Source organism: Anopheles darlingi, chromosome 2 (genome assembly GCF_943734745.1).
Source record: "Anopheles darlingi chromosome 2, idAnoDarlMG_H_01, whole genome shotgun sequence".
In the NCBI taxonomy this organism is placed as follows: domain Eukaryota; kingdom Metazoa; phylum Arthropoda; class Insecta; order Diptera; family Culicidae; genus Anopheles; species Anopheles darlingi.
The window spans coordinates 89,526,902-89,554,585 of record NC_064874.1 but is presented as its reverse complement, the minus strand read 5'-3'; the positions used below and the strand labels follow the sequence as shown (position 1 = coordinate 89,554,585).

General features: G+C 48.7%; 6 protein-coding genes across 8 annotated transcripts in view; 1 reads left to right on the top strand and 5 right to left on the bottom strand.

The window, feature by feature from the left end:
• Positions 1-4: 4 nt before the first annotated feature.
• On the bottom strand, positions 5-3,091 carry LOC125950145 (sterol carrier protein 2). The gene is made up of 4 exons (XM_049677823.1): positions 2,867-3,091; positions 1,398-1,912; positions 1,116-1,332; positions 5-1,036 (listed from the first exon to the last, which is right to left on the bottom strand). The coding sequence occupies exons 1-4, from the start codon at positions 2,909-2,911 to the stop codon at positions 179-181; spliced, it is 1,635 nt and encodes a 544-aa protein (XP_049533780.1). The 5' UTR covers positions 2,912-3,091; the 3' UTR covers positions 5-178.
• Positions 2,677-12,764, top strand: LOC125950146 (UDP-glucosyltransferase 2-like). 2 transcript variants are annotated; one of them, XM_049677825.1, is made up of 4 exons: positions 2,677-2,755; positions 10,995-11,250; positions 11,312-12,327; positions 12,394-12,764. In XM_049677825.1, the coding sequence occupies exons 2-4, from the start codon at positions 10,999-11,001 to the stop codon at positions 12,644-12,646; spliced, it is 1,521 nt and encodes a 506-aa protein (XP_049533782.1). In that variant the 5' UTR covers positions 2,677-2,755; positions 10,995-10,998; the 3' UTR covers positions 12,647-12,764. The 2 variants fall into 2 exon arrangements, with proteins under 2 accessions (XP_049533782.1, XP_049533781.1); XM_049677824.1 differs by lacking the exon at positions 2,677-2,755 and having other exon boundaries at positions 10,765-11,250.
• On the bottom strand, positions 3,339-10,556 carry LOC125950144 (uncharacterized). The gene is made up of 7 exons (XM_049677822.1): positions 9,884-10,556; positions 9,124-9,206; positions 7,225-9,057; positions 6,997-7,137; positions 6,791-6,927; positions 6,569-6,708; positions 3,339-6,502 (listed from the first exon to the last, which is right to left on the bottom strand). The coding sequence occupies exons 1-7, from the start codon at positions 10,470-10,472 to the stop codon at positions 4,434-4,436; spliced, it is 4,992 nt and encodes a 1,663-aa protein (XP_049533779.1). The 5' UTR covers positions 10,473-10,556; the 3' UTR covers positions 3,339-4,433.
• LOC125950148 (COX assembly mitochondrial protein homolog) lies at positions 12,719-13,705 on the bottom strand. Of its 2 annotated transcripts, none has more exons than XM_049677827.1 (3): positions 13,382-13,705; positions 13,136-13,318; positions 12,719-13,078 (listed from the first exon to the last, which is right to left on the bottom strand). In XM_049677827.1, exons 2-3 carry the CDS (start codon positions 13,212-13,214, stop codon positions 12,783-12,785), a joined length of 375 nt encoding a protein of 124 aa, XP_049533784.1. In that variant the 5' UTR covers positions 13,215-13,318; positions 13,382-13,705; the 3' UTR covers positions 12,719-12,782. The 2 variants fall into 2 exon arrangements, with proteins under 2 accessions (XP_049533784.1, XP_049533785.1); XM_049677828.1 differs by having other exon boundaries at positions 13,136-13,232.
• Positions 13,706-14,199: 494 nt separating this feature from the next.
• LOC125959617 (uncharacterized) lies at positions 14,200-26,613 on the bottom strand. Its single transcript, XM_049692442.1, is given in 13 exon segments — positions 14,200-16,018; positions 16,346-16,700; positions 16,798-16,826; positions 18,706-18,826; positions 18,941-19,071; positions 19,143-19,248; positions 19,321-19,351; positions 19,442-19,564; positions 19,613-19,960; positions 20,060-20,188; positions 20,256-20,603; positions 23,179-23,297; positions 23,370-26,613. Coding segments are annotated over 13 exon segments (6,903 nt in total).
• Positions 26,614-27,280: 667 nt separating this feature from the next.
• Positions 27,281-27,684, bottom strand: part of LOC125951582 (cadherin-related tumor suppressor) — a 28,989-nt gene continuing 28,585 nt past the window's right edge. Inside the window, exon 9 of the mRNA XM_049680522.1 lies at positions 27,281-27,684. This exon is cut by the window's right edge and continues 3,773 nt beyond it. The gene's annotated coding sequence lies outside the window, so the exon portion shown is untranslated.

Here is a 27,684-nt window from a genome sequence, read left to right as displayed (position 1 = left end):
GTGGTACAGTATCCTTACAATCACCAGGGTTTTGTTTTATTGTGGTAGAAGTAGCATAAATTCACCAGAAAAGTACCAAACCCACTTTCAAAAGCTCTTTGCTGGACGATACGATAACGAGAATAAACATAAAACCCTAAAACACCTCGTAAAGCTTTCTAAACTCCCGTCTAAAGTATTACAATTTCGCTCGCAACTCCTCGATACGTGAGTTGGCACGTTTTTGAAGGTCCATCAGTTTCATGGCGAGCCCCATGTTGCCCTGTACTTTTACCTTGCCCTGGAAAAAGGCTTTCTGTGGGTTTAGTTTCCCCGAGATCAGATCAACCACATCAATGTCGTTCATGATGAACGTTACATCTGGCTTATCGGTGCCCCGGTACTTGACGGATCCTTTTCCCGTTTTCGCGTTAATCACCCAGTAGCCTTCGGCTCCGTCGGGTCCATTGGTTACCTTGAATCCGTAGATGCCTCGCACTCCCTCGATAAGGTTGTCTTTATCATCGAGCATCGCCTCCTCAAGGACTCGCATGTAAGGCGTTACGAGGAATCCGTCCGAAGTGTCCTTTAGCTTGCCGGCAGCTGTAAGGCTCGTGTTGATTGGTCGCTTCGCATACGGGAATCCGTGTCTATACAGTCCAACTACGACCGCACCACCAAGACCGATGTTGTGCTGTAGGGCTAGTTGAGCATTCTTTACCTGGCGCTTATCCGCTTCACCACGCAGTTGCCAGCAGAGCTCGGAGCACTGGGCCAATCCGGTCGCACCGAGGGGATGGCCCTTCGAGATAAGGCCACCGCTGGGATTGACCACCACTCGTCCACCGTATGTGTTGTCACCACGATCGATAAATTCTCCAGCTTTGCCCGGTTCGCACAGACCTAGCGCCTCGTACGTGATAAGCTCGTTCGCGGAGAAGCAATCGTGCAGTTCCACCACATCGACGTCCTTAGGTTTGTAGTTTGTTTGGCTGAAAACCTTTTGCACTGCGTTGCGCGTCATATCGTATCCGACAATCTTCATGGCACTTCCTTCCTGTGGTCAAATGACGAGACATTTGTTTTACTAGAGATCATCTAGCAGGCAGGGTTGTTTCCGGATGAAAAATACTTACACTGAACGAACTTGGCACATCCGTCGACATCTCCATCGCAACAATTTCGATCGCTTGTGCCTCGAGTCCGTGCCGCTTAACGAAACTCTCCGAGCCCAGAATACAGCATGCCGCACCGTCACTCGTGGGACAGCACTGCAGTTTGGTAAGTATTTCGTGCACGACCGGTGACTTTTGAATTTGCTCGAGACTATACTCATCCTGGAATTGAGAGTAGCTAGAGAAAGAGAACCACTGAGTTGATGGCCACCAATGATCTGGTTCGTTACTGTGTCTACTCACGGATTGTTGGTGGAATGTTTGTGGTTTTTGTAAGCAATTTTGGCAAAGTGTTCCGGTTTCGTGCCATACTTGCGCATATGCTCGACACCGGCATTGCCAAACAGTTGGGCCGAAATGGGTGCGCCCGTGATTTCATGGTTTTCTGCCATCGCCGTCACCAGTAGTTCTACTGGATTGGTGCGATCCAGATACTTGGATGTTAGTGAGCCACGCTCCATCTTCTCGAATCCAAGGGCCAGCACACAGTCATTGCTACCCGTCTCGATCAGTTGCTTCGCAAGAAACAGCGCAGTCGAGCCGGTTGAGCAATTATTGTTCACATTGTAGATGGGAATGCCAGTGAAGCCAATTTCGTACAGTGCCCGCTGGCCACATGTTGAATCGCCGTACACGTAACCGACCGTAGCCTGCTGAACGTCTTTGTACTGGATGTGAGCATCGTTTAACGCCTTATTGACGGCCTCCTTAGCCATCTCAGGGTAATCAAAGTTATCTCTGCGACCAGGTTTTTCAAACTAAAAAGAGCAGATAAATCCATCGTAAGTTAATTGTAAGATAAATTTTTGAATTAATGTTTTTAAACGAATCTCTAGCTGCCGGTGCGTCGTTCTGTGCACTTGCTCTTTAGCTGTGTCATGCTCCTAATCTGAGGAGAGATAAGTCGAGAGTTGCCAGTCTTTGTTTGTCTCGATTGACCCCCCCGCGAGTACTTTGCCCTGCTCAGATAAGAATATGCCAGCTAACGATCGTTTATAGCCCACTGCTGCGTAAATTGGTAAAAAAAAATTTCCCAAACATTTTATGTGTTTCGTAGTTTGGTGGGAATGGTACATTTGATCCTAGTACTATTAGACAATTTAAACCAAAAGGTTGCTAGGCTTAGGTTGCGAAAATTTGTAAAAAAAAACAACTTTATCAGGGATGACTTTTTCTTTTTCTTATCGCCAAAATTATAAATTATCTCGACCGGCGAGCAGCGCCACAGTCCTGAAGGTGAGTTAAATTTGCTCTTTCAAAAGGCGCTGCGAATACAAGCTGGGCAAATTTCACTTTCTCTTCAAAAGTTGACCCTCATCCCCTTTCCAGCAGCATAGTGGATTGCATAATGCGCAGCGCATTATTCCATTAAACAGCAATGAGGAGGCATGAAGCAGAAGACAGGCAAAACATGCACGCAAACGGATCAATTGAAGCCTCGCTCGAAAGCAGCGTGTTGGGGACAGAGGCCACCTTTCGGTCAAAGGTAAACCAGTTTGTGGGTCAGCTAGGTGCCGTTTGGACGAGTTAAAATCCGCTGTGGATCCGACAAAAAACTAATCGCGAATCGGAGATTTTGAGGAATCGTAACTCTTAGACAGGTACTGACGTGAAGCACTCCCCTCTCATCATCATTATCGTAGATCGTGTGAAAAGTTGTCTACTACCTCTTTAATGCGACAAGTTACTCCCCCACCCTCCCCCTTGCTTACCTTGGTCATGCCCACTCCGATCACGTACACTTTACGGACACCCATCGCTCTGATATGTGGTTTACTATGCGGAAAAGTAAGTCTTGAACAACAATTGCACTCCGTTGGCTGAAGAAGGCTTCCAGCAACGTTGGGGTCGGAATTACGAGTAGTAAATTCGGCTGGAGATCAGACTTTGTGACGACCTTTTCCGGACTTCGCGATCTCCGTTGCCTTTGTGTGCGTGTCGCGAAAACCCGGAGCAAAACACGTCTCCCAGCAGAAACGCCTGAATAACCCCTGAATAACCGCTAAACAGATAGGTTTAGTTAGGGGTTGGTTTTTTATGAGTGTGCGTGGAAGAATGCGTTAAATGCATTGGCAGTGGTGTTCGTGTCATCCATCCCCTAGCCGGCGATTTAAAAGTAGGCCGTTATTTTATTGAATTTCCATTTTTTTGTACTTTGCACGGGCACAATTCTTTATTGAGGAGTAAGATTACAATTGCCTGGTGCTAGACTGGGCAGCGCCTTATAGTTGCTACCGTTTATTACATTCCATCCCCGACACTATCGATGCCCTACAAGTCTTTTGCAGGTTTTGTAGATTCTGGCTTCTTTACAGTGTGTTATCAACAACATTTTACGCGTTGAGTGTACCTGTTGGCTCAGCACTCAACTATTTACATAGTGGGACATATAAGCTTCAACTATGCATGGTGCCACATGAATAAGATCAACAATGGTATTTGAATGAACTAATGTAAAACTCTTGCTTCAAAATGTTGTGAAAAGAATGGTGCTAAATCAATCGTGTATGAACGGCATCTCGCTTTCCTATAGTGTCTGCGAACTGCCTAGCAAATGAGCAATAATGCTGTAGAATTTTGTAAGCTAAAATATGCCTTTATTTAATATTTCTTCTTAAAATTAACTACCATAACTGATCGTATAGATATAACGGACACGATAGTGAACCCACCGTCGTCTTCTTCTAAAATGATGATAGTAAATCATGGGTGCGACATAGAACTATCTCTATAACGATCGATCGATTGAAACATAATTAAGCATTTACGCGCGCATATAACCAACCATTCGCGTCAACCGTGCTTCATTAACCGGTTGTTCCTCCGATATTATGCATATGAATTTTACAAAAATATAACTTGATACAACTGATAAATAATGCCTACTAGCAGCAGTAGTAGTAGTAGTAGTAGCTATATAAAAATGGCATTATGATGCCGCTTATAAAATATTGCCAAAGATAGTTACGATACTGTACACTGTGTATTATACTGTGTGATTGAGGGAGATCACAAACAAAACTTTGCAAAATCCGCGTGCAAGGCGCGTGCTACTCTTCTCTTATATATCATGTCTCTGGTGGCGATGCTGGCAAGTACACTTAATCGCCCTGCTCTGCATACAGTCCACCGTTCACCTGACTGCGATTCAAATTGAACTCGATCTCGAGAGGTATCTGTTTCCTGACAAAAACCGCTAAAACCATCATCGATCGTTTGCAGCAAGGCCGCAAATTTATGTGAAAAGAAAGAGGGAGGGGATCATCACCACCCGATAGTTTACAAGCTACCTTTACTTGGCGTGCCTGACATGCTAGCCATTATCGTGCTCAGTAAATCACTTGATTGCTTTTGGCTTTTTAGATCTTGATCCGCAGCACAAGCGGTCCCAGCTTTACTATTGGTAGCGACGGTGCTGGAGTTATTGCTGCTTTCGCTGCTACTGTTGGCGCCGCTGCTGGTGCTACTGCTATTGCTGTGAGTGTTATTTGCGTTTGATACGTGTTGTTTGATTTTTGGTGTTGATGTGTCACTTTGCTTAGGCGACCCGGCTTGTTCTTGGGGTGGTGGTGGAGGCGGTACCACTGGTGGTGAAGAAACAGGAAGCGGAGGTTGTGGTTGCTGCAAGCATACAGCCGGCAGAGGCGGGTGTGGCTGTGTGTGCTGCAGAGAAGAAGCATCTTTTATTTGCGGCAACACGATCACGCGTCGAACGGCATCGATATCTTCTCTGGCAGACTGCGGCCTACAGTCAGCGTCTACTGTTGTGCACTTTTGTTCAGCGCGGACAGACTGTGCTCCGTCCAGAGTAGTGGGGCTTTCCTCCGAATCATTACCATTTATCACAGTATTATAATTGTTAATGCAATCATCTCCACCATCTGTTTCGTTCTGTTTGTTTACCGGCTTTTGCTGGTCCGCAATTACATCCTTTGGCACTGCATCAGCACCATCGGTGTCCGTTTGCGGTGCATTTTCAGTTATCGCATCTTTAGATCCACTTTTATCAAGCACCTTTGGAGGAGCAACCATTGGTAATGGTTGTGACGGTTGTTCCTTCTCTTTCGTCATGGTAGAGGAAGACTCGCGATGAATGCTGCTATTGCTGCTAACGCTCGAGGAAGTGGTTGAATGTGGCACTACCTTGGGCATTCCAGAGGCATTCTCTGCGGCTGGCAGCTCATCCTTTCGTTGACTATGAGAGGAAGAGGCATTGGTAGTTGAAGATTTTCTGCTGGACGACGACGAGGACGATGAAGAATTGTGGTTGGTCTTATGGCTCCGCCTGTCCTTCTCTCGATCTCGATTCCGCTCACGATCTCGCTCACGATCTCTGTCACGCTCACGATCGCGATCACGGTCCCGCTCACTTTCACGATCACGATCACGGTCGCTGTCCCGCGGTCGATCGTGATGGCGATCTCGTTCTCGATCCCGATCGCGATCGCGATCCTTTTTATCCCGCTTTTTCCGATCTCGATCACGGCTCCTGTTACGATCACGATCGGAATCCTTCGATCGTTTGTGATCACCGTTTGAGTGACGCTTTGAATCGCCACCTTTCGAATCGGCACTCTTGCTACCGCTCTCGCTTCCATAGTGCTGTTGCTGTTTGTGTGAGGATGTGGACCCGGTAGTGCTGCTAGTTCGGGAAAAGCTTTTGCCATCATTCGATGCCGATTTCTTAGGCGTTCTAGGCGAGCGATCGTCGGCTATAGCTGGCGAATCCTTATCGTCGCGGATCAGCTTCCGCATATCGATTTTCATTTCCTGTGCTACCAGCTTCTCAACCGTTTCACTCGACGAAGACTTTTTCAATCCCTTCTCGGGGCTGATAGCAAGCGGCACCTCCACTTCTTTCTTCTGCTCCAATTTCTTTGGTTTACCATCGTGCGTGCGTTTAACTGGTGTGTGCTTCTTCTCATCCGTCGCCGATATTGGGTGGGGTAGGATCGTTTGCTTTTCCTTGTAGTGGGGCGGATCAACCTCGTACCCATTGGCAATCTCCTGTACGATGTCCTGATCGGGATAGTACTGCTTTAGCCGAAGATGCCACGCTATGCTCGTCACGGCGGTCACTGTGCGGAACTGGTGGATGATGTTGCGGGGCAAAAAGTAGATATCGTTATCATAGAGCGATATCCGCGAGTACCGTATCCCTTCTCGTCGTAACTGGTTCAATTTAGCATCCTCAACCCATTGGACGCACTGTGAGATCGGTGGTTCGTGCAGGTCTAGCTGTAATTTTTCCACCAGATGTGGAAAACAGTGCGCATCGAAGGCCACTACATCCTTTGTGATACGATTGATCTCATCCGGGATCCCACATCTTACCGCCTTCAGTACTCCTATGGAATAATATAACGGATAAGCTTTTGAGTGCCACAAGGAGATTAGACAATTCAAACACATACCAACAGCTGCTGTTGTCATTCGATCATGTCCATGGCCTACGTGGTCGGCATGAGCCTTTGTACGATCTTCGATCATCGTCTCACGAGCCTCCGATAGCCGGGGAAGGTACTGTAGATTCCTCAGCTCATTTATCCGTGTCCTGCGTGAATGAATGAATCAAGAATACAGTTTAGCCACCGTCATCGCTTGCCGGCACAACGTTTTCATAAGCAGTACGCTACCTCTGACGCTTAAGGGGTGTCTTGTTGATTTCTGCAGTAGGCACCAGTTGCTCGCCTGGTCGTATCCACAGGATTGGTCCGTCGTTTGATAACCGAGGATCCATTTGCACTATTGACAGCTCTCCCCATGGCATGGCCTGCAAAAAAGATTCCAAATGTTAGCTAACATCAGAACAAACACAACCACACTGCCGCATGTCACTTGCCTTGTTGAGAAATTTATTATCTTCCAGCCGCTTTAAGAGATCAGGAAAATATCCACCTACTTCTTCGTGGACCTTACCGACTAAACTAATTTGATGTAAAGGTCCGTATCGAACGGTGCCGTGAGAATAATTTTTAAGAACCTGTATTTCAGAAAAAAAAGGGGGTGGAATGTAAAAGTTCCGTAAGTAACACATCGGATCGCTGCTCATTCGTTAGCGGAAACATACCTGTTCGTTGTACTGACTCATGGTGCATGTTTCAATATCTGAGTTTCGTCCCAAAACTCCGGCTTTCACCGTTAAGTTGGCATAGTTTTCTGCCATGTGCTCGAGCAGATCCGGTAGATAGGCGGCGGCATCATGCACGATCCCCATGACATGATTGGCGTAACCGTCCTTATCTTCCGCAAAAACCACCTGGAAAAACTCGTTCACCAGTTCCTCCATCTCGGTTTCGGATAGTGTAGCGATTTCATCCTGATACATGTGTACGACCGAGGCACCACCGTTCGGGTGGACTTCGATGCGCATAAAGTGTCCGTACTTGAGGCCCTCGAGTTGCTTTATCCTCGATCCACAGTTGGTGTTGCGGTTAATTGACCCTATCCGAGCGGTGGACTCGTTCAACATCGAGACGGCGTGCTGTGGGGTTGCCGCTGTCGTGCTACGATGATGATCATTCGATCCACCTCGGCGACATTGGATGCCAATGTTGGCTCGTTTGATACGCGATCGTTTGTAACAACGGGAGCACTCGCTACGACTGCTGCTCGAACCAACACTCTTATGTGCCGAATGTGATGCAGCTACACCAGGCGTACCGCATGCAACTGTTGCGGATCCTGTTCCGGTTGCTGGTGTATGATTTGTGCTGCTTTTGCTTGAGCTTGTTTTGATCGGAGTACACGTTTCAATCGGCGCCTCATCCGGATCCTGTTTTTCCTTTTTTATGCTCGTTGTAACGGAACCAGCCGTAGTAGCACTACCATGGTTACCATCAATCAAGTGTTCTTTGTGATTTGGTGTGGAAACTGTTTTGTTCAGATCCGATGTCATCGTCGTCGTCGTCGTCATCGTCATGATAGTAGACGGTGAGGCAACTGATGCCGGGATGCTGTGATTCATTACCTCTTTCTTTATGGGCAACAGGCAAGATGGGGGCACCTTTTCCTCGACATTCTTCGGTGACTCAATTTTGATCAAGATGTTGGAGGAGTTCGGCTTACTATTTGCTTGCTGAAGGTTGCTGGACGCTGGAATTGTACTGTTGTTGCTGGTCATATTTGTTACGTTTGCAATGCATATGAGGTTACCACCACTGATGGGCTTACTGTTTTGTAAGGTACTGTTACTACCGTCGTTATTGCCGTTCAAAGTTGTATTTGCTGGTGCTGGTGTGCTTGAAGAAGTTGTCTGGCCCGTTACCGCGTTTTGTTTGTCTCCTGTCCCCTGCTGTTCACCACCGTCTAACGTATCGGCGCCAAAATTTAACGCTCTTGCAACATCGTCACGTGTTTTATCGATCTTCAATAGCTTAGTCTTGGCCGGGAGATATTCTTTCTTAATAAACACATCCTGCTTTTTCATATTCGCGTGGGTCAGCTCATTTTTGCTGCGTTCGAGATTCAGCAGCAAGTTTATCGGTGATATCGGTGTTCCCGAACTAGCGGCTGCGGCAGCGACTACCGCTGCCGCTGCTGCCGGAGAACCAACAATACCTGCGGCACTGTGCAACATTAGAGTTGGGGGAACGGAGGATGTTTCGATCGAAAGTTCTCTCTTCAGTCCGTGATTAGCGGCGGCAAAATCCGCCACCTGTCGGTGATGATTTTCCTTGTTTTGCACTGATATTGCCGCGAATCCAACACTGTGTGTCGCAGACGATGAAGGTGAAGATGGCATGGCACCACCGTTTGCAACCGCATCCGCAGTTTGATTTGATCCATGTTTTGTGGAATTTAGATTGCTTCTTGACAAGCTGTTCCCTTCCATAACAGCAGGCTGATTGTTGCTAGATACAGCAACCGTTGCTTTATCCTCTGAGCGGCGCCTTTTCCTATCCTGGAGGGGGGAAATGAAGGGTTCAAATAACGAACCATAACTTTTTCCAAGATGTTTCACACTTACCCTATCACGATCCCGATCACGGTCACGATCCCGATCGCGTTCTTTGTCTTTGCTCTTTTTCTTCTTCTGTGACTTTAATAAACCTGCAAGCGGGTAACATGTTTAGAAGGGAGAATTTTAGAAAATACACTTCATAAAAGAATGTAAAGCAGAGAACGAAATCGTTTGAGCAGTCTATCTATTATGCATGAAAATATTGAAATAAGCCAAGGATATAACACTCAACAAACAGGGGTCCATCTTGCATTGAGAAAATTGCCAAGATCGCTTTCGTAGTCGCCTAGCAACCATCCTGTACATTTTTACGCCGTTTGATCGAACAACCTTGAAAAAATGCAGCTCGCTCATTTCAATCATACCAGTTTCGATCTTCTGGCGGTCTCTGAAAACGCAAGAAATTCACCGCAAGAAACAAAACAGACACACAGCCACGCAAGCTAATGCGCATCACTAAATAGACAGCGGTGGATGCGGAAAGCGGGGAAAGGAAAAGGAACGTCTTAGAAGGTGGTGCACCTCCTGTATCTCGTCGCAGCAGAACGGCCGGCGTCGTGCGAAGGAAAAAGGGCGACGTGCAAGACCCGTGGGCCGTGATGGCTGACGCAGAAACGCCTAGCGAACGCGGCGGAATCGGTTTCTTCGATGTGACAACAAAGCTTACATCACGTAAAAGGCAAAGAGAGCGGAAGACAAGTACTACTAGTATTTTCCCGCCCACTAGGATGCGCTCAAGAGTTTCGATTGCATTTCAAGTATTTACCATTTTCCACGCTGCGAACGTCTCCGTTGTTGTCCTTTACGGGGGTTGATCTTTCATTATTTTTAGCCATCATTTTTGCCGTCGCATGGTGATTCGCTGGCTGCTGCTGGTGGCTGCTTTGTTTGCTTTGCTCACCGCCGCCGTCCACGGTCGGCGGAGGAGCGTTCACCGTCGTCATCGATTGGGTGGAAAAATCGGCGGCCGATTCTTCGGGTACGATTTGAGACACCGAGGAATCGGGTAAGGCTTGGTTAGAAGATTCGCCGCCACCGCCGCCGCTACCGCTGCCGCCTCCCCCACCCGTTGTACCCGGATGCACAACACCAGAACTCATCCTTTGAGGCGGCACTGATGAAATCGTGCCGCTGCTGTTGTTAATCATGTCGACACTGTTGCTGTCGTGACTGTTATTGGCGGTAATTCGTGGAAATCCACTAGCGTTGGAGCCACCACCCCCGCCGCGATTTGTTACTGCACTAGCAGCGGGCTGATGCGCACAAAATTCGTCATTTTTCGCCCTCAACTCTTTCTCCACACTATCAGCGGTTCGTTTGTCACTGCTTAAATACTCGGTCATGCTCACACGCATCGAAACACTGCATTTACTCCGTCGTAGCACCGATTAAACCATTCTCCATCGGAAAACGCATTCACCAGGATTTTGACTTTTGCATTTTACTTTCGGCCAATCGAAAATGGCGACCTCCTTCGAGATTGGCTTTGTAACACGGGCCGTATAACGCATTGGCTGTATAAGGCAGCGCGCGAGCGGAGCGTAGTTTTGAAAAACAGTTTGAACAGTTTTGAAAAAAAAAAATTACAACTCTATTTTAAGTTTATCGCGTGATAACATCACAAATCATGAGAACCGGGGAAGAGAACACAAATTATACGATTCAATTTGTCGGATGGCATGCCTGAAAAGCATACAGGTAGCTGAGGGGGAGGTAAGGATTGTTTGAAATCGTTTGTCTGCTGTCAACATTTGCTATCAGTTGCTGATAAAGATTACTTTAGCAGAAAAAGGCAGAGAAATCTTCTTCCTCCCTTCTTAGGGTTTAGAGTCAATGTCTAGCTTAGTAATACCTTATTCATTACGATTTTTTTTTAGGAGAATGTGTCGGATACTCGTGCTTTCACTGCTGGTCTTCATTGTACCGAGCGACGATGCTTACCGGATATTGGGGCTTTTCCCTCACCCTGGTTTAAGCCACTTCAAAGTGTTCTATCCAGTGATGCGCGGACTAGCGGAAGTCGGCCATAATGTCACGGTAGTAAGCTACTTCCCAGATAAGGACCCTCTACCGAATTATCAAGATTTGCCATTTGAAGGACAAGAAATCTTAACGAATAGTTTCAGCCTGCAGGTAGGTAAAGCAACGCTGTTCCGCGTGATTGATGGTTGATGTTCTTTCTTTTCTTTCGTAGCATTTTAATGGCCGTCGCTTTATTGATAATTTCGTAGAATTTTTCGAACTAGCTGCATGGGGAGTTGGGAGCTGCCAGGCGGCGCTTAACTCGCCAGCCTTAGACAAGGTACTGCAATCGCATCAAACCGATCCATACGATCTTGTCATCATGGAAATGTTTGCCACTGATTGCATGGCGGGTGTTAGTTGGATCATGCGTGTACCATTCGTTGGATTGAGCAGCTGTGCTCTAATGCCGTGGCATTACGATAGAGTCGGTCTTCCGGACAACCCGGCTTACATTCCCTCAGAGTTTAGCAGGTTTTCGGAATCGATGACGCTCTGGGAGCGGATGGAGAACTGGTTTGTCACTAGAACTGTGAAGCTGCTGTACCGCATGGTAGAATACAGCGATAACCATAAGCTACGAGCGAAATTTCCCGATTCAGCTATACCGAGTGTGAGAGAAATCGTCCGTAATACGAGCTTGATATTGGTTAACCAACACTATACTCTTAGTGGCGCTCGGCCCTTAGTTCCTGCGGTTGTTGAAGTTGGTGGCATTCATATCCGTAGTCCAAGTGATATTCCTGCTTCGCTGAAGACGACATTGGACAGCGCCACGGAGGGTGTCATCGTCGTTTCGTTTGGATCTGTCTTGCGAGCTGCTTCACTTCCGGAGAGTAAACGCAAGGCTATGGTTGAGGCATTCAAGCATTTTCCGCATAAGGTCATGTGGAAATGGGAAGAAACACTACAGGATCAACCTGAAAATGTGATCGTCCAGAAGTGGCTACCGCAGAGAGAAGTTCTATGCCATCCCAATGTACGATTATTCGTGTCACATGGAGGACTGTTGGGCGTCTCGGAAGCAGTTCATTGCGGCGTTCCAGTCGTTGTGATGCCGATTTATGGAGATCAATTTCTTAACGCTGCCGCCTTGGTTAATCGTGGAATGGGTGTACAGATGGATTACGAGCATCTCGACGACACCAACTATATACAACGGTGCCTTACCGAAGGATTGAGCAGCAAGTATGAGCATAATCACGATCAAATAATGATTTCCCCTGACACATCTGCCTTTTAACATTGTTTCAGAAAAAGATTCCGAGCTCAGGCTGTATCAAAGGCATTTCGTAATAGAGCTCAATCACCGCTATCATTAGCACTTTGGTCCATCTTGAATGTTATTGAGCACGGCGACATGCGACTGGAGAAATCATACGGAAGCGAGATATCCTGGTTCGTTGACTCTTCCTTGGATGTGCTAGCTGTTATTACAATATCCTTGATCGCCATCATCTGGCCTACTTGTTTCTTTTGCCGGAAAATATTTTCCAAAAAAGATTAAAATAGGATGAACAGCCTTGCTGCATGGCTGCATTTTCAAATAGATAGTTAAATAGGGGACAGCAGGGACTAATTTCATTAACGGGTAAATAGTTTAATAAATCAAAATCACCTTAGATCACTGGTTAGAATAAAGCTCACTTTCTAAACTTCTTCGGCAGTCCCGTCTCGCGGAAAAGCTTCCTTTCCTCAAGGTAAATCTCGGTACACTCCTGTTTGAATTGTTCGTCCTGATACCACCGTAGGCTGCAGGCTTTCAGGGCATCGTTGGGTGCCTGGCATTTCGCGACCATGAATAATCCCGCATCCTTGCAGCAATCCTCGAACGCCTTCACTTCCGCAACACATTTCTCCGTCTTGGCTCGTTCGCGCATAATCTTTGGGATCAAAACTTCTATCTCCACCTTTCGTAACCGCCGATCATCCGGATCGCCTGCAGGATAAATCAAGTTATGTAAGGATATTTTTAAATCACCAGCATCGATCTCACCTAATCCGTGTGGGCCTCCCTTGTTGGATCCGAGAGGAACTACTGCTGGCGACTGTTCATTACCGTAAGAATGAGCCATATCGCGGGTGGATAAGAGCTGGAAATGTTTAAATAGATTACAAATTGAACCGATCCCTTCGTTAGACAAACGGGCTATCCGTGATCGCTGGTTCTAATCCGTTGCTGGAAGCAGAATTCGATCGTTATGCAACAGATCCTTGCAGATTCACGAATCTTAAAACTTGCCTGTTTCCGAGGGGTTTCTTTCTGTTCCTACCGGATCACGGTCGCAGGACTTTCTGGGGTTGATTGAGAGTTGGATCCAGTGGGGTTGTAAAAGGATTTAGAGTCCTTTTTCGTTCTTCCAGCTCCGTTCTAGATTTCGTCTGTTTTCCACGGTTTGTACGGTTCGTTTGGCCGGGAGGGGTTCTTTCCCAATGAGAACGATAACGGGAGTTCCAGATGACTTCAGTTTGCTCTTATCACCTTTTTCTTTATCACGAAATTCTTGAAATTGTTAAAAAAATGTGAAAATATCCCAACAATTTCAACCAAAACAAACTTCTAACCTCAAAGTCAAGACAACCAAGGGTGTTGTCCATTAGGCGCTTCAACTTTTTATATGAAAAATTAACCTTTTCTCACGAAAAATTCTCATATCCGCCATCATTATGACTATTTATCAATATTATCAGATAAACCTCATTTTTGTATCAAAATTTCAAAAAAATAAAAAAACAGATTTCAGCACTTTCTTGCGAGTGAAAATTTTGACCTGGACTATGGGCGCTTAGCGATTAGAACTTGAAGCGACCGTTTTCTCCCGCGGGAAATCGCGTTCGACGCATCGTGGCGGCATAAACTCTGGTAAGGATTGCAAAACGCTGCCACGATAGATCATTTCATTAATGAGATATTTTTATTACATCAATTCGTTTTACAAATATTGGTTTCTATCAGAAGCACGAACCATGCTGTGGGGAGTCAAGATGTAGGTAGAAGAAACTATTTCATATCTGCTGATTAGGATGAGGGCGTCCCCCAGGGAATCCCCGGAGCGTCTTTTAGGACATCTGCCGTATGCTATTCAGGGATTTCTCTATATTCCTATACGTTCGCGGCGGTATCACCTCCAATAATACTTTGTTGTAGTGAGGATGGTCGGACAATTGCTTGAACATACTTTTAGTGTAGTTTCGCGTCTCAAGCGAACCTTCGAGCAGAAGATTCGCTCCCGTGAGGATCAATTTATCGCGCGTCTCCTTCGGTAGAGTGAACACCTTTTCGCTGCCCACTTGCCGCACGATCTTGTCTAGCAGCTTGGCCGCCGTCGTCCGGACGACCGCGTTTTGATGCGTGGCTCCCTTGAACGAAATGATGTGCACCACTTTGGTCGTCGATAAATTGTCGCACATCGATTCTAGCGCATGCGTTGCATCGGCCCGCAGGAATTTGTTGGTGTCCGCCGTCCGGTGCAGCAAGTGGGTTGCGATATCCTCTGCCTCCCCTTCAATGCACCGCCGATGGGTGGAGAAGAACTCGGCCGATGCCTGGCACGCCGTGCGTGCCACCTGCGAGCGCAGATTGCGCACCTGCTTGGACAATGCCACGGACAGCAGGTGGATCTGCTGATCGATCACTTCCGGGTGGTGCCGAATAAGCCGAACGAAAAACTGTAGCCCACTAATGTTTTGCTCCCAGTTAGGACTCTCCAGATGCGTTAAACAGTTGTTGAGCGCATCCTTCGGTTTGTCGAACTTGCGGAGCGTCTTCTGGAACATTACTTCATTCATTTTACTTTTCGCCCTCACTCCTGATACGACTTCCTTGACCGGCGCCACCTTACTGGTACGTCGCTCCAGGAACGGCCGACGGATGATTTTCTTTTCCGGAGCGACGACGACGGCCGGTGGTGGCATCATTTCGTGCTCGAGCTCCATACTGTGTGCCAACAGATTCCCCTCGCTAGCTGATTGTACACGGCTCTTTGGCCGAATCCTTGCCATCTCCATTGGGTCCTCTTCCTCTTCATCCTCCTCTTCTTCGTATCCTTCTTCTGCCTGATCGTCATGCCGTTCATCATCATAAGAACCGCGCAGTGGCGTCGGACTGGGCGTTGGATAGCGCTTTGGTGTTCCGGTGCGTCTTGCCGGGGATGCACCCCTTGAGCCTGCCGCTTCGTTGCTGTTATCTTCGACCCTCGATCGCGTGACATCCTCCTCGTCGTAATCAGACTCATACTGAACTTGATTCGAGCTGATACCATCAATCTCCGTGTGAAACGTACCGGATCGATGGGAATGGACCGAAACGTTATCCTCCGATCGTTGCTTCATGATGGAGGTGCTGCTGTAAGAGCGAATGCTGGTACGAGAATGTCTTCCCCCTTCCCCATTCGGCTGCTGCCGGTTAAGGGTGCCGGAACTCAAGGACTTGTGTGTGCTTGCGACGGATTGTGGCCTCGAGAGGGCAGACCGCGATGAGGGTGGACGACTGGACTGACCAGCAGAAGCGATGGCGAGCTGCTGCTGCTGTTGCTGCTGATCCCTATCGCGTGCGGCGCTGAAATTAAAAACGCTGTTCGATATAATCCTCGTGGAGGTCGAATCGTTGCTGGAGTTCTCGTCCTGCTCGCTATCGTACTGCTCGTCGCGGTGGATGATGTAGCTCTCTTGATTGATACCGCCGGGCATCTGTTGGTGTTGCCCATCCTCAAGGAAACGCGATCGGTGCGGGGTACCACCACCGCCACCACCAGCAGCATTCGCACTTCCGTTGCCGCTGTGATTGTAGGATTTGCTGGGCGAATAGCTGCTACCGTTGGAGCGTTGATCCATCATCATTCCATCCTGCTTCTGCACATGCGCCATCGATGGTTGTTTGCTAAGGGGACAGAAGTAGCCCAAGGAAAAGAGAACCGAAGAAAGAACACATTACATGAAGGTCTTAACAAAACCGTAAAACCGTTTTACACCGAACGCTGAACACGTGGACTAGGGTATAGCTGGAAAACATGTAACATCTTCCTTGCACTCTACTTAGAGGGACTTGAATTCCTTTTCGTGCTTTCTACTTTATCCTTATTCCGTGTATCGTCTAAAGTCAAAATAAATATGGCACGTGCAAACCCCAGAGTGGCCCAGAAAACTAAAGCTTGTGCAGGCAGGCGATAGATTAGATAGAATGCGAAAGGAGAAACTTTTAATTTACACTTCAGTGCCGTAATCGACAACAAGTAAAACGTCGCTGGCCACCGTTGAAGTGCTGCGACCGTTCGCAGATTTCTGGGAGTCCTCGCTGTCAGGACAGGGTACTGCCTCCTCCTGCGTATCACAGTCAAGCGCGGTAAACTGCTTTAAAGGTGTCTCGAACACGGTATTGGAGGGAAACGGTACCACGTTGGTTATTTCCGTCAGCTCGCTGCACTTTACCGGTTCCGTGCGGTCATGCCCATCCGTTGTCATGCTCTTTCGCCACCGGATACACCACTGGCACAGTTGCACAAGGTCGGGATGAGTTCGGGAAAGGTTGCGGAACAGACTCTGCCTATCATCCGACACCTCGGCTGTAGTCCCGTTCCCCATCGGGTCGGTTTCACAAGATTTCATTGCTTCAATTTTAGAATTATTGTTGTTGCCACACACTGTCACTAGGTCACTAGCACTGGGAATGCCCGGTACTGCTGCTGCTGCTGCTCCTGCTGCTGGCCGATCGTCATGGATCTCCTCCGGGAGGCAGTGTCCGAGGCAGTATCCGCAAAACCGATTGTAAGTTGGAAAAACGTACTTCACAAACATAATATGGCGTATGGCGCAAGCTTGGGTTCACTGGGTAGCGAACACTGTGGTCAACCATGCGAGAGCTAGCGAGTGGTACTAGTGGGTCACTAACGAGCACAGTGCCACCGAACGTACGTAGAAGTCCACCAGCACCAAGTCCAAGCCAGTGGTCACGCAGACATCAGTCCGCACCATTCTATCACCTTCACCAGGACACACACGCAGGGGCAGGACACAATTCTGCCGAAGGAGCTATTTGGCGCCCTACTTTCTCAGTCTCGGTGTTCCACTTGCGATTCGTCAGCAGCACCGCGATGTATGTCGAACTATAGCGAGCTACCAAGCTTGCACATCGATTATTGCCAACGCTCGAAAACTAGCGCCTGCCCTGCCTGCCTTGCCTTTACACTTTAACTTCAATCCTGGCCAGTGGTCAGTTCTCTCTCTCTCGTGACCGTTGATAAGCCCGAAGCACGAAGTAAAACCACCGAGTGAGACCACCGCCAGGGGGGAAGGGACGTGTAAACGCGACCACTGTTTTCTTTGAGTGAAACGGATCGTGTATCCTGGTGGTATAAATACCGGTGTTTGAATGTGTACGTTCAGCGACGGCTAATTTCCCTGGAAGAAAATGCCTCGGTTATGTTGGGGGGTGGTAGGTTTGTTTATATCAACGTTCCGTAGTATTGGTTGGCACAGGATACGCCAGGGAGCGAACGACGTGGTCGCTAGCTACATGAGCTATATAGCTGGCTAGTAAGACGCACATTCCTATCACCTACGGGAAGGTGGTGTTGTTCGAGGGCATCGATAGGATATGGCAGGTGGCAGGGGGTGCGGGGTGTGGGGGTAGCAGCATGGGGTCCTTGTTTCTTTTATCAAAGCCGAAAGCGGTCTCAGGTATAAGTATAATACCTTGAAAAGAACTTCATTGTCCTTTCAAACACCTTTCCTTCTGCACGATTCAAATGAGGGTGTATGCAGGTGGAGGCTAGTGCTATGATTGGTACAGGTGTTGTCGTTGGCAACTGTATCATTGGCTATTTTCCCTTTGGCTTCAAGCTTCGCGGTTCGGTGTAGCTAAGTTTGATTTATGACGATTAACGTTATTCAGCATGTTACCGTTAAGGTTCGTACCATTCGTCAGTGAAGGAACCACATTCACCTTGAAAATGGACCACCCGATTCGGGGCATATTTGGCATGATTTCCGTGGAGTAACTGCACCTTCGAATTGTGAAACATGGTCTATTTGAGGGGCATTGACTTGAGTGTTTCATTAAAATTATTATTGCACTTCCCTAGCCTTACACACGGTAGGGAATGAAGATTCTGAACCCGAATGACGCTCCTTGATAAGATTAGAATAATTATCGTAAAGTTTTTCAAGGTCAATCGGTAGATTGCGTGAGGAATGTTTTAACAAGAACGACCACTCAGACAAACCGTTCAAACCATTCAAATCGATAGAAGAGGTCGAACAGGGAGGAGATGATAAACTTTTCAAGCACCCTCCGTGACAAACTGCCCATTAAAAGCTGTCATCAGTAGAGGAATTCTGATGATAAGTATTACTCAAAAGAAATGGAAATCAGTTATTCATTTTTTGTAAAGAAGCACGCCAATACCTAAGGCTATAATTATTAGGATTTAAAAGGGATGACCTAATCAGCAAAACATATTAAGCAAGTAACCGCAATTTACACTTAATTATACAGGATTAATAGAGTTTTTTATTAACAAAAAAATAAATAAATTATTAAGATAAACTAAACAACTCAATATAACTTACCTTGATAGTTGGTTAGGATTGTAGCACCGCATTCCACCCTTCAATTGCCGTAAACCATCATGCTCGACAATGGGATCAGTTGAGGGTCGTACATCCGTATGCACTTGCTTATTGGCACTAGCTGTAATAGATAGAAAGGAGTCATATGGTGAATATTTGTTTCGATATTTAAAAGGAGTCATTATATCGACAATTAATCGCAATTTTGGGTGGAACAATAAAAAAATAAACGTACCGATTGTATCGCTCATGAAACCATCGCTATTGCGTGAGTACAGCTTGGCGCGCGGTGTTCTCATCTCATACGGGTTGATGTTTTTGTTCAGCATGGTCTTAGAAATGAACCTTTGATCCATTTCAGGAAGCCTGCCAATAGATACATAATAGTTGTACATGTGAAAGGATCCGTTCAATGAAACTGGGGTTATCATTATTACTTTGAAGTGTATCGGGAGTATTTTCCATTCACCATCTGTGGTATGCTGGATGGAATCATGTCGGAGCGAGCAGCTTGTCCATTGCCATACAGAGAAGATCGGGAAGCTGAACAGACAAAAGCAGAAAGAAAATGAGGATTCAGAAAGTTGTACAAGATGCCATACTATTCTCGCTTACCATTGGCTTGGCTTGTTGGTAGGTAATTATTCTGCATTGGTCAAAAAGGAACAAAAAACCAATCAGGTACATTGTAAAATTGTTTCGAAAAGGTACGCTAAAAAGATTTCATGAAACTCACCGAGTAAGAGGTCGGTATTTTGGAAGTCCATCCAGAGGTTGTAACTTTAGACGATTCAATCGGCTGTTTAACGTCATCAAATATTTTGAAGCTGGGTTTCCTGAGAAAAATCAATTAAAACCACTTATTATTAACGCAATAACAGATACCAGGATAACCGGAAGCTAACACTCACTGGTCTAACGGTTTGTTTTCGATCTGAAAGCTAGGATATTTGCTTCTACCGGAGGCACTGGGCCGATGGAATGTTGGAGAAGCCGATCCACTGCCGGCCTCGATCCAGTCGACGTCGGCACCGAACATGATAACTGCGTTGGCTCGATTGGACGGAACCTTGACCGCATACTCGACGCTCCCGTCCGGACCGACAAAGGGAAGCTGCTTTCGGGCCAGTCTTGCCTTGACGGCCGTGATTAGATGATTACCCTCAGGGCGAATACCGACAGCGGAACAGACCACGTCTAGAACCAATTTAGGCGAACTAATTTGTCCCAGCACAGCCAAAACGTCCAGTGCAGCCTGGAAAAGAACACAGAACAAAAAAATAAATGGAACCGAGGAATTACTAGTGCCCATCGCCTTTTTCTTGTGGCCCAAAAATCCATAAATCCTGCTTACATGGCGGCAACGCTTTTTGCTATCCAGGGCAGCTTCCGTTGCCCGTGAAATGAGGGTTTTGATGTCAAAGTAACTGCTGGGAAACGTCATTAAGGCAAACAGGACCGTTTGCAGGACATTCTCGCGAAACTGTAAAGGAGAAGAGTACGATTATAGAACCACAGAGCTTGCGAGCAATCCGCAATCCACCGCTTGCCTTCGAGCTTTTGGCATGCAGGAACTCATCCGATAGGAGCCGCTGTACGATGGCCGCGGTAGGAAGGCGTTGCATCAGTGCCTTCGCTACGGTATTGCTACCGGCACCTCCCTGTCGGCATAGGCCGGTCATGATTTGCCCAACGCGGTCTTCCAGGTTCTCCAGCGGTAAACGGGACACCAGGTTTACTAGCATCCGCACCTTATCATCGATGACATCAGGATTCCGTTCCGACGATAACAGCGTCCGCAGCAGGGATTCGAGGTACGGTTGCACTTTCGCTAAGTTGTCGGAAGATTTAAGGGCTTCCTCGATGCTATTGAAACCTTGTGATCGTTGTCGCCAATCCTGAAAGGCACATCCCGTAAAAGAAACGTTCTCCGTTAAGCAACCACCAGTGTTGGGCATTTGAATTTAAATTTAATTTACGTTGCGCATTTTTAAGGCCCTCCTGGTTGTCTCACTATTACTGCACTTGGTTATTATCTATACCCTTCCGAGGTAACCAGCAGTGCCTGTTCACAAAATGTCTGATAACACTTCAATGATGTGGAGAGTGATTCCACCTCACATCACTCGGCAATACGGCACCCGCGTACACGGCCACGGTCGGTCTGAGCGCACACTACCGGCAACCTTATCCGGCCGGTTCAAGGAGAGCTACTGAACCTCCAATTCGCGAACGTCCACCAGTCGACGTGCCCTCGCCGGTGGGGTGTCAGGTAGTACGCACTAACCTAAAAACAATACAAAAAACCCACCCAGCATTCTAGAACATTGCCGGTGGCCGAACTCGCTGGTTCGTAGCAGGTACGGTAGAATAAGGAATGGTCACCAGCCGATAACCAGTGCCAGAGAAGAGGGGGGAGGAAGGGAGTGAGGTGTGCCGATGTGGTGGAAAAGTAACACACAATGGCACGAAAGCAAGTCATTAAGAATTTTCGTCGGAAAATCAGAACGAAAAGAGGGAAAGTCCTGCAAGTAAGATCGGGCGCCCATTTCCATGCGCCAGCAGCAGCAGAGAAAGATTTAGTACGTTGACACCGTTTTTGATTTGTCTTGGAGAAGGAGGACGTCTCTTGGAGGTGTTGAACATAAGAAATGTAACAGGAGAGAAAGAGAAAACGAGAGACCGGGCGCCATGCCCGAGATAAAGGATTGTGAGTAGGAGAGAGTGAAAGGTCAAGTCTAACACCGATAAGCTCGAGCGCTGCTCTTGCTGCTGCTGCTGATGCCCCCCCAAGGCGCTACGAGACATTCTTAGACGCTGTTCTCATTGGCGCTGAGCTTGGGAGGGATATGCGCAGACTCTCCTACTAAAAACGGAGTGGAAAGAATATCGACTAGTTCATAAGTAGACCGGCCACACAGTAATGAGAAAAACCGGACATTGCCGATAAGCCATCATAAGGGCGGTAGTCGCCGGCAGTCGACATCGGCAGTCGCAGGCAGTGTCGGCCAAGAAAGTCCGAACCCGAAGTGAAGAGGAAAGTAGGAAAATGACATGTATATAGGTAAGGCACGGGCCCACGAAACCAACCAAACACACGCAATGCTGTGCTCCTTTTTCGCTAGATTGAGGCCTCGAGGTGGACCCACCAACGCTAGCTCCACACAGTATGTGATTTTTTAAATGCGTTGACCCTTTTTCGGGAGCTCTTTGAACTGGAGCTTAATTAACACTTTAGGTTTAAAACAAAGCGTCACATCATGCGCCAAATTAGCAAAACCTTTTGGCTTGAAAATTTTGAGCCAAATAACTTCGTCATTTTTTTTTGTCAGAAAATTTCCAAATCTCATTTTTCGCATGAAAAAGATGAGGGAAAATGTTTTTTTTGTTACATTCGATCATTTGGCAAAAATATTTCCATCTGTTCTGCGAGCAAGCAGGGCAGCATGGTGTCTAGCAATCGTCGAAAATTATAAAGCCACAAGCAGCACAAGGAGCTACGTTTTTAAGTAGTTTCGGTGTGATAAAGATGCGTAGCAGAACGTACAATAATAAAGAGATTATATACAACAACTTTCAACACCATCTCAAAGCACTGCCAAACGGGAGCCGAAGCAGATGCGACGATTACGATTTAGTTAATTTCTGTCAAACGTAGTTAATAGGTCCCTTTAAAAATGCTTATCCTTAATTTAAACAATGAAAACAAAACTTAAAGTACACGGCACGGTGTGTCGCAATGCCGCGTCAAACGTGACGTCATTTCCAATTTGTCCACTAGACGCGTGGCTACTTGGATATTAAACACCGCTTTTCGGTGTAAATCATCATGCAGCAACAGCAGGCGAGGCTTACTGCGACTCACGAAGAAAATCAAGCCCACAGCGGGCAGTCCACACAAATGAGGGTCACTCGGACAACCGTACACTGCGTGGTGTTACTGAGAGGCGTGAGGTCTGGCAGGCAGGATTGGCAGTCCTGGCGGTGGCTACTAGTAAACCATTCTTCATGGAAGGGACTTGGTTGAAGCTTTTTTTTTTTCGGAGCGACATAACTCTCTTTCCCACGAGGCGTACTTTTGAGTCCCCCTTCCTCTCCGCCATTCTTTGGATCCTTCTTTGGTCGATCCTGGCGTCACGGTTTACTCTTCGTGCCATGCTGGTACCCATTCGCTCCCTTCCGCTACCGCGCTACACGGCCATTGTCGGCCGGGTTTTCAATTTCTGTGTAAATTGCCCCAGGAAGGAGGTCAAGACGCTTAGACGAGCTTTGCCGTTGCCGAGAAAATTGGAAGGGAAAGGGGACGAGGGGTCCTAATAGGGGCCGCATTTTCTTCATCGCCATCGTCGCCACCATTTCTTTCTGGTTCTTTGGCTGATCTAGATACTGGCCCAACTGACTGGCGTATGTAGGAGCACTACTTGTAGCGCGATAGTTCGCGAGCCAACACAAAGACGAACTCGAGAAACTTACGCCACTTTTTAACTGGAACAGCGTGAGCCGGTCAACGATGCCCAAGTCCTCCCAGGAGGTGATGATCTTCGACTGCGAATCGGCTGCTTGCGGTTTGGGTGAAGCGGATCGCGCCGAAACTTCCGAGCTTTGCAGCAGACCACTATCCACATCCACGGTGCTGACAGGATTTGGTTCCTTGCGAGGGCCACTCTCCAGGATGATGTTGCCATTGTGTGTACCGTTGGAGTACCGTTGACGTTCCTCGTTCGTAACCGTTACCCAGGAAGGGGTTCGACTGAAGGGCAGAAACGGATCCGAAATTTCATCAACCGATGTCTGCGTTGCAATCGTTTTCCCGAACACATCATAGATGTCATCCTCGTTGACGCTGATACACTTATCACTACGCCCATCACCACCACCGGTGTCCGTGCTCATTAGCTGGTTATTGTTCGTATCACTCCCTGCTGATGCAGTCCGGCTAATCCTGTCACCGGACTTGTTACTGTTGGCCGATCCGCCGGTTTTCCGTCGACTTCTGTGTGGCGACGTAGAGGGGCTTCTCAGGAGATTGTGCATGATCTCGATGCCACTATGCGGTGCGGGACTCAGGGACGAAGGGCTCACGTAGACACTACGTGGCTTCAGGTTAATGGACGTCGCGGAACGGCTACGTAACCGTGAACGGCCCCGCTCCTCGCTGGACAGCGTGCTCTCATGAGCGTGAGGTGTAAGCTGGTTCTTAGTGTCACCTCCCCTGCTCGCCCCACTCTGTGCAGCCTTTCGCATCGTCTTGGGCGATGGCATAGTGTTGAGCCGGGGAATGCCTGATCGTACGGGTTTCGTTGACTTGACCTTGGCCGGCGATTTGCTGGGAGACTTTCTCGGTGACTTACTTGGCGATTTGCCCAGTGACGGGGGCGCATTCTGAAGCTTCTCCTCCCTCGGTATCTCAATGTTCAGCTCCTTGGTGTAGTCCTTTTGGTTTTGCTCTTCCTGCAACGGGCTCTGCTCCAAGTTGTCGGCCGTGTCCGCGTTGGTCGTCTTCAGGAGTACCTCGAGCGAAAGCGTTGGCTCCAGTTTGTGTGCCGTTTGTGCGGCCGACCGGCCACCCGGCACCATGTCCACGGACTCGGCCTTCTTCAGCACGACATTGTTAATCTTGTTCTCGATGCCCTGGATCGCTTGCTTCACTTCTTCGATCTTATCGGCCAAAAGCGAGCTGGCATTCGGCAGCGGTTCCGGTACTGGTTCCGCCGGCACTGGTACCACCGGCTGGCTATGATTGTCGGGTGTTTCGGGGTGTTGCGGTTGCTTCACTGTTACTTCCGGTTGCTCCGTCTTAACCGAAACCGCCACCGGTGCTTGTGGTGCTGCAGGTGGTGGTGGTGTTGAAGGTGTCCTGGCTGCGTTCTGTGGTTTAGCTGACCTCACCGTGTGCGATGACTTTGGACGGCTCGATGTCGATGGTGGTTCCGTGGCTGGCGTAGTGTCACTCGGTAACCGCTCATTGCTATCCTCCCTATCGGACACATCATGTCCATCTTCCAGCAGTGAGCTGACAAAGGATGTATCATTCTCCATTTCCAGGTGCGTCCGGTCCTTCCCGGTGTTACTGTACTCGGATGAGCTGAGGAACATGCCGGTACCGTGCGAGGAGTGATACGATCGTTCCGTGTCAGCGGATTGCGAGTACTGTCGACGCATCATGGCCGCCCTCGAGGTCGCACTTGCGGTTCGCTCACTGATCGATGATGCGGATTTCAGCGAGGAACGCAACGATGGCATCGAGCTCGGTGTGGTCGAGGATGGTTGCGTTGCCATGCTACCGTGCATCGTGTGGTTCGTTCCCGGCGTCCCCGACGTTGTCGTCGTGGTCAGTGAGGTAATCATGCTCGAGTTGGATGTCTGCGAACCACCGAGAGCGTCCTGATCACTCTGATCGAAGGTGTCACTGTCCGGGGTACGCATTTTCACAATTTCCCCCCCAAATCGTACACGTCGCGGTGTCCGCCGTACGTAGTCCATGTCGGACGAGAGCGGCAGATCATCGGGATCATCATCACCGAGCATCGGCGGTTCGTGGTAGGAGGTGGACGATGTACCACCGATCGATTTCACCGTTACACTATCCTCCAGCTCACTGTCGGTCAGTACACGCACCACACCGAACCGCTTGTTGGCATTATCCTCATCGCTTTCCTCGCTGTACGAGTTGGAGTTCCCGTTTTGATCGGTGTTCCCCTCCTGCGCCTCCAGGATGCGCATCGTAACCGATTCCTTGTTGATCTTGATCTCCGTCTCGAGGATAACCTTTGAGTCGTCGATTTTCTCGAGGCTAACGCGCCTCAGCATCGGTGCCCCGGTGGGCGTTTTGGTGAGGGCATAATCGTGGGTCAACCCGGGACGTCCGGTAAGGGCGACAGCCGCCGGTTCGTACATCGTTGTGCGTGATAGATCCCCTTGGCTACCCGATTTCCAGCGTTGTGCCTTCGGGGAGAGCGGTTGTTGCGGGGGCTGAGAAACGACACCCGGTGGTAGGTGGGGTTTCCACGTTTTCACAATCGAACCATCAGCCGCTGACGGGGTCGCTACCGGCGTCATCGACGTCACATCGCGCCGTGGGCTCTTGGGAGGATTGGGCAACCCGTACACGTTGCACAGTAGATCGAAATCACGCCGGTACGCCACGGAAATGCACTCGTAGAACTCACGCGAACCGATCGTGTTCTTGATTTTCAGCAGAATCTTCAACGCTATCTCCTGGTAGGTGATTTGTACCATTTTGCTGCCGAGCGCATTGATGACCGCACGCAAGATGAAGGTCCGTTTGGCCGTCAGAATGGCGGGCTGTATGAGGGAGGGCAGCGCAAGCATCACACCCACGATGTACCGACTGCTGAGCGGATCCTTCGGATTGCGATCCATCCCATAGTTCATGATCTCGAGCATCACCGTTTCCGGTAGCTTGGTTTGCGCGATGTACACCTTCAGCACGTCCAGTGCACCCTTCCGAACGGCCGGTGAAGGATGGCCAAGATTGTCAATGATCGGTGGCAGCAACGGGGCAAAGTAAACGTCCGTTTCGTCACGCAGCACAATGATCACGTCGATCAGCACGCGCAGTGCGTGCTGGCGGACCTGAAACTCGGGATCATGCAACCGCTCCAGGAACTCGCGAAACAGCTCGTTCATGTTCAACCCCACCGGTAGCTCATTGTTGCGTATAATGTACTCCCAGAGCGGAGTCAGCTGCAACACCGACAGCACCCGATGGTTATTCTCGACGTTCAGTGCCCGCCGATAGCGGGCCGGTGATTCCGTCGGAACACTCGACGACATCCTTGCGGCTCCGGTTTCGCCACCACCACCACCACCACTTCCCGAAGAACTGCTGGCACCGTTCGATGAATGACCACTGGTGCCCTTCGCAAATGCACGCCGGAAAAACATATCCAACGTGACCACACCTGTGCAGACACTCAACGCACCACCAGCAGCAGCAGCACCTCGTAAGCAAACAATGTCGCGCACTCGTAAAAGGACATTCCTGGGAGCCCCGAGAACCGAACCGCACCAGCCGTCACTTGATACTGACCCAAAGCAACCAACACGTAGGAACAGGACGCGTCCAGGCGTGGCGTGTGTCTGTGAAAGTATTTACTACTAAGGCATCGCCATCGATGCCACACTTCCTACGCGCGGGCATGCGCCGGCCCACCGGGTTGGTCATTCAAATACACCGCTAGCAGCGACCGCGACGGTGTCCCGTTTTGTGTTGTGGTGTCCAACCGCCATAGAGACCGAATTCCGGTCCCGTCCGGGCGGTCCGGCGGTCCGACGGTCTGACGGTCCGACGGTCCGACGGCGACCTACTTCCACATCGGCCAGAGCCGGGCCATTGATTTCGGGACCCCTGACTCAGTGCTCTCAGTGCAGCTGCAACAATCGTCCGCTAATGAGTGCAGCGTTCGTCGCTCCGTGCACGTGGTTGGTGCAGTGCAATCCGCGAGACTCCTGAAAGTGACACAAATTTATAGCATTCGGATTCGGATCTAGGGATAGGGCACCGAACAGAACAGAACGGGCGAACAGAGCGAACACATCGTTTACAGTTTAGATTAAGATTTTATTTCGAGAAAAATGATGTCATGTGGATTGATTTTTGCTTTGCCATTTGATGCGATGCCGCATGGCGAGTCCGAGTCACTCTCTATTTTAAAACTCCCAACACTCCCCCCCTCCGGTGCCTTCCCCCCCGTTCTCTCTACCTGAGTGATGACCGCTTCAAAGGGGGGTTCCGGGAGTTCCGGGGCAAGTGGGTGGGTTTTCATGGGGCCGAAAATAATATGCGCAAAACTTTTTAATAAAACAAAAACCGAACATGGGCAGGGAAGGGCGGGCGCGCGCGCTATTAAGCCTAAAAATAAGAAACGCTCGGGCGGCGTTCCGGCGCGGGGGGTTAAAAACGAGTCGCTAAGAATAAAAGTCCAGTCTCATAACAGTTTTCCGTTTTACAACATT

Bases quoted from the DNA above. Each gene is read 5' to 3' on its own strand.
- LOC125950146 (XM_049677824.1), top strand. From the start codon at position 10,951: ATGTCTAGCTTAGTAATACCTTATTCATTACGATTTTTTTTTAGGAGA. The intron at 11,251-11,311 runs GTAGGTAAAGCA...TTTCTTTCGTAG, and splicing joins CGAATAGTTTCAGCCTGCAG to CATTTTAATGGCCGTCGCTT. The intron at 12,328-12,393 runs GTATGAGCATAA...ACATTGTTTCAG, and splicing joins ACCGAAGGATTGAGCAGCAA to AAAAAGATTCCGAGCTCAGG.
- LOC125950145 (XM_049677823.1), bottom strand. From the start codon at position 2,911: ATGGGTGTCCGTAAAGTGTACGTGATCGGAGTGGGCATGACCAAG. The intron at 1,913-2,866 runs GTAAGCAAGGGG...TGCTCTTTTTAG, and splicing joins TCGGAGTGGGCATGACCAAG to TTTGAAAAACCTGGTCGCAG. The intron at 1,333-1,397 runs GTGAGTAGACAC...CTCTTTCTCTAG, and splicing joins AAACATTCCACCAACAATCC to CTACTCTCAATTCCAGGATG.
- LOC125950144 (XM_049677822.1), bottom strand. From the start codon at position 10,472: ATGCGTGTGAGCATGACCGAGTATTTAAGCAGTGACAAACGAACCGCT. The intron at 9,058-9,123 runs GTAAGTGTGAAA...TCCCCCCTCCAG, and splicing joins GTGATCGGGATCGTGATAGG to GATAGGAAAAGGCGCCGCTC. The intron at 6,709-6,790 runs GTAGCGTACTGC...TCATTCACGCAG, and splicing joins ACACCCCTTAAGCGTCAGAG to GACACGGATAAATGAGCTGA.
- LOC125950148 (XM_049677827.1), bottom strand. From the start codon at position 13,214: ATGGCTCATTCTTACGGTAATGAACAGTCGCCAGCAGTAGTTCCTCTC. The intron at 13,079-13,135 runs GTGAGATCGATG...TTTATCCTGCAG, and splicing joins GGGAGGCCCACACGGATTAG to GCGATCCGGATGATCGGCGG.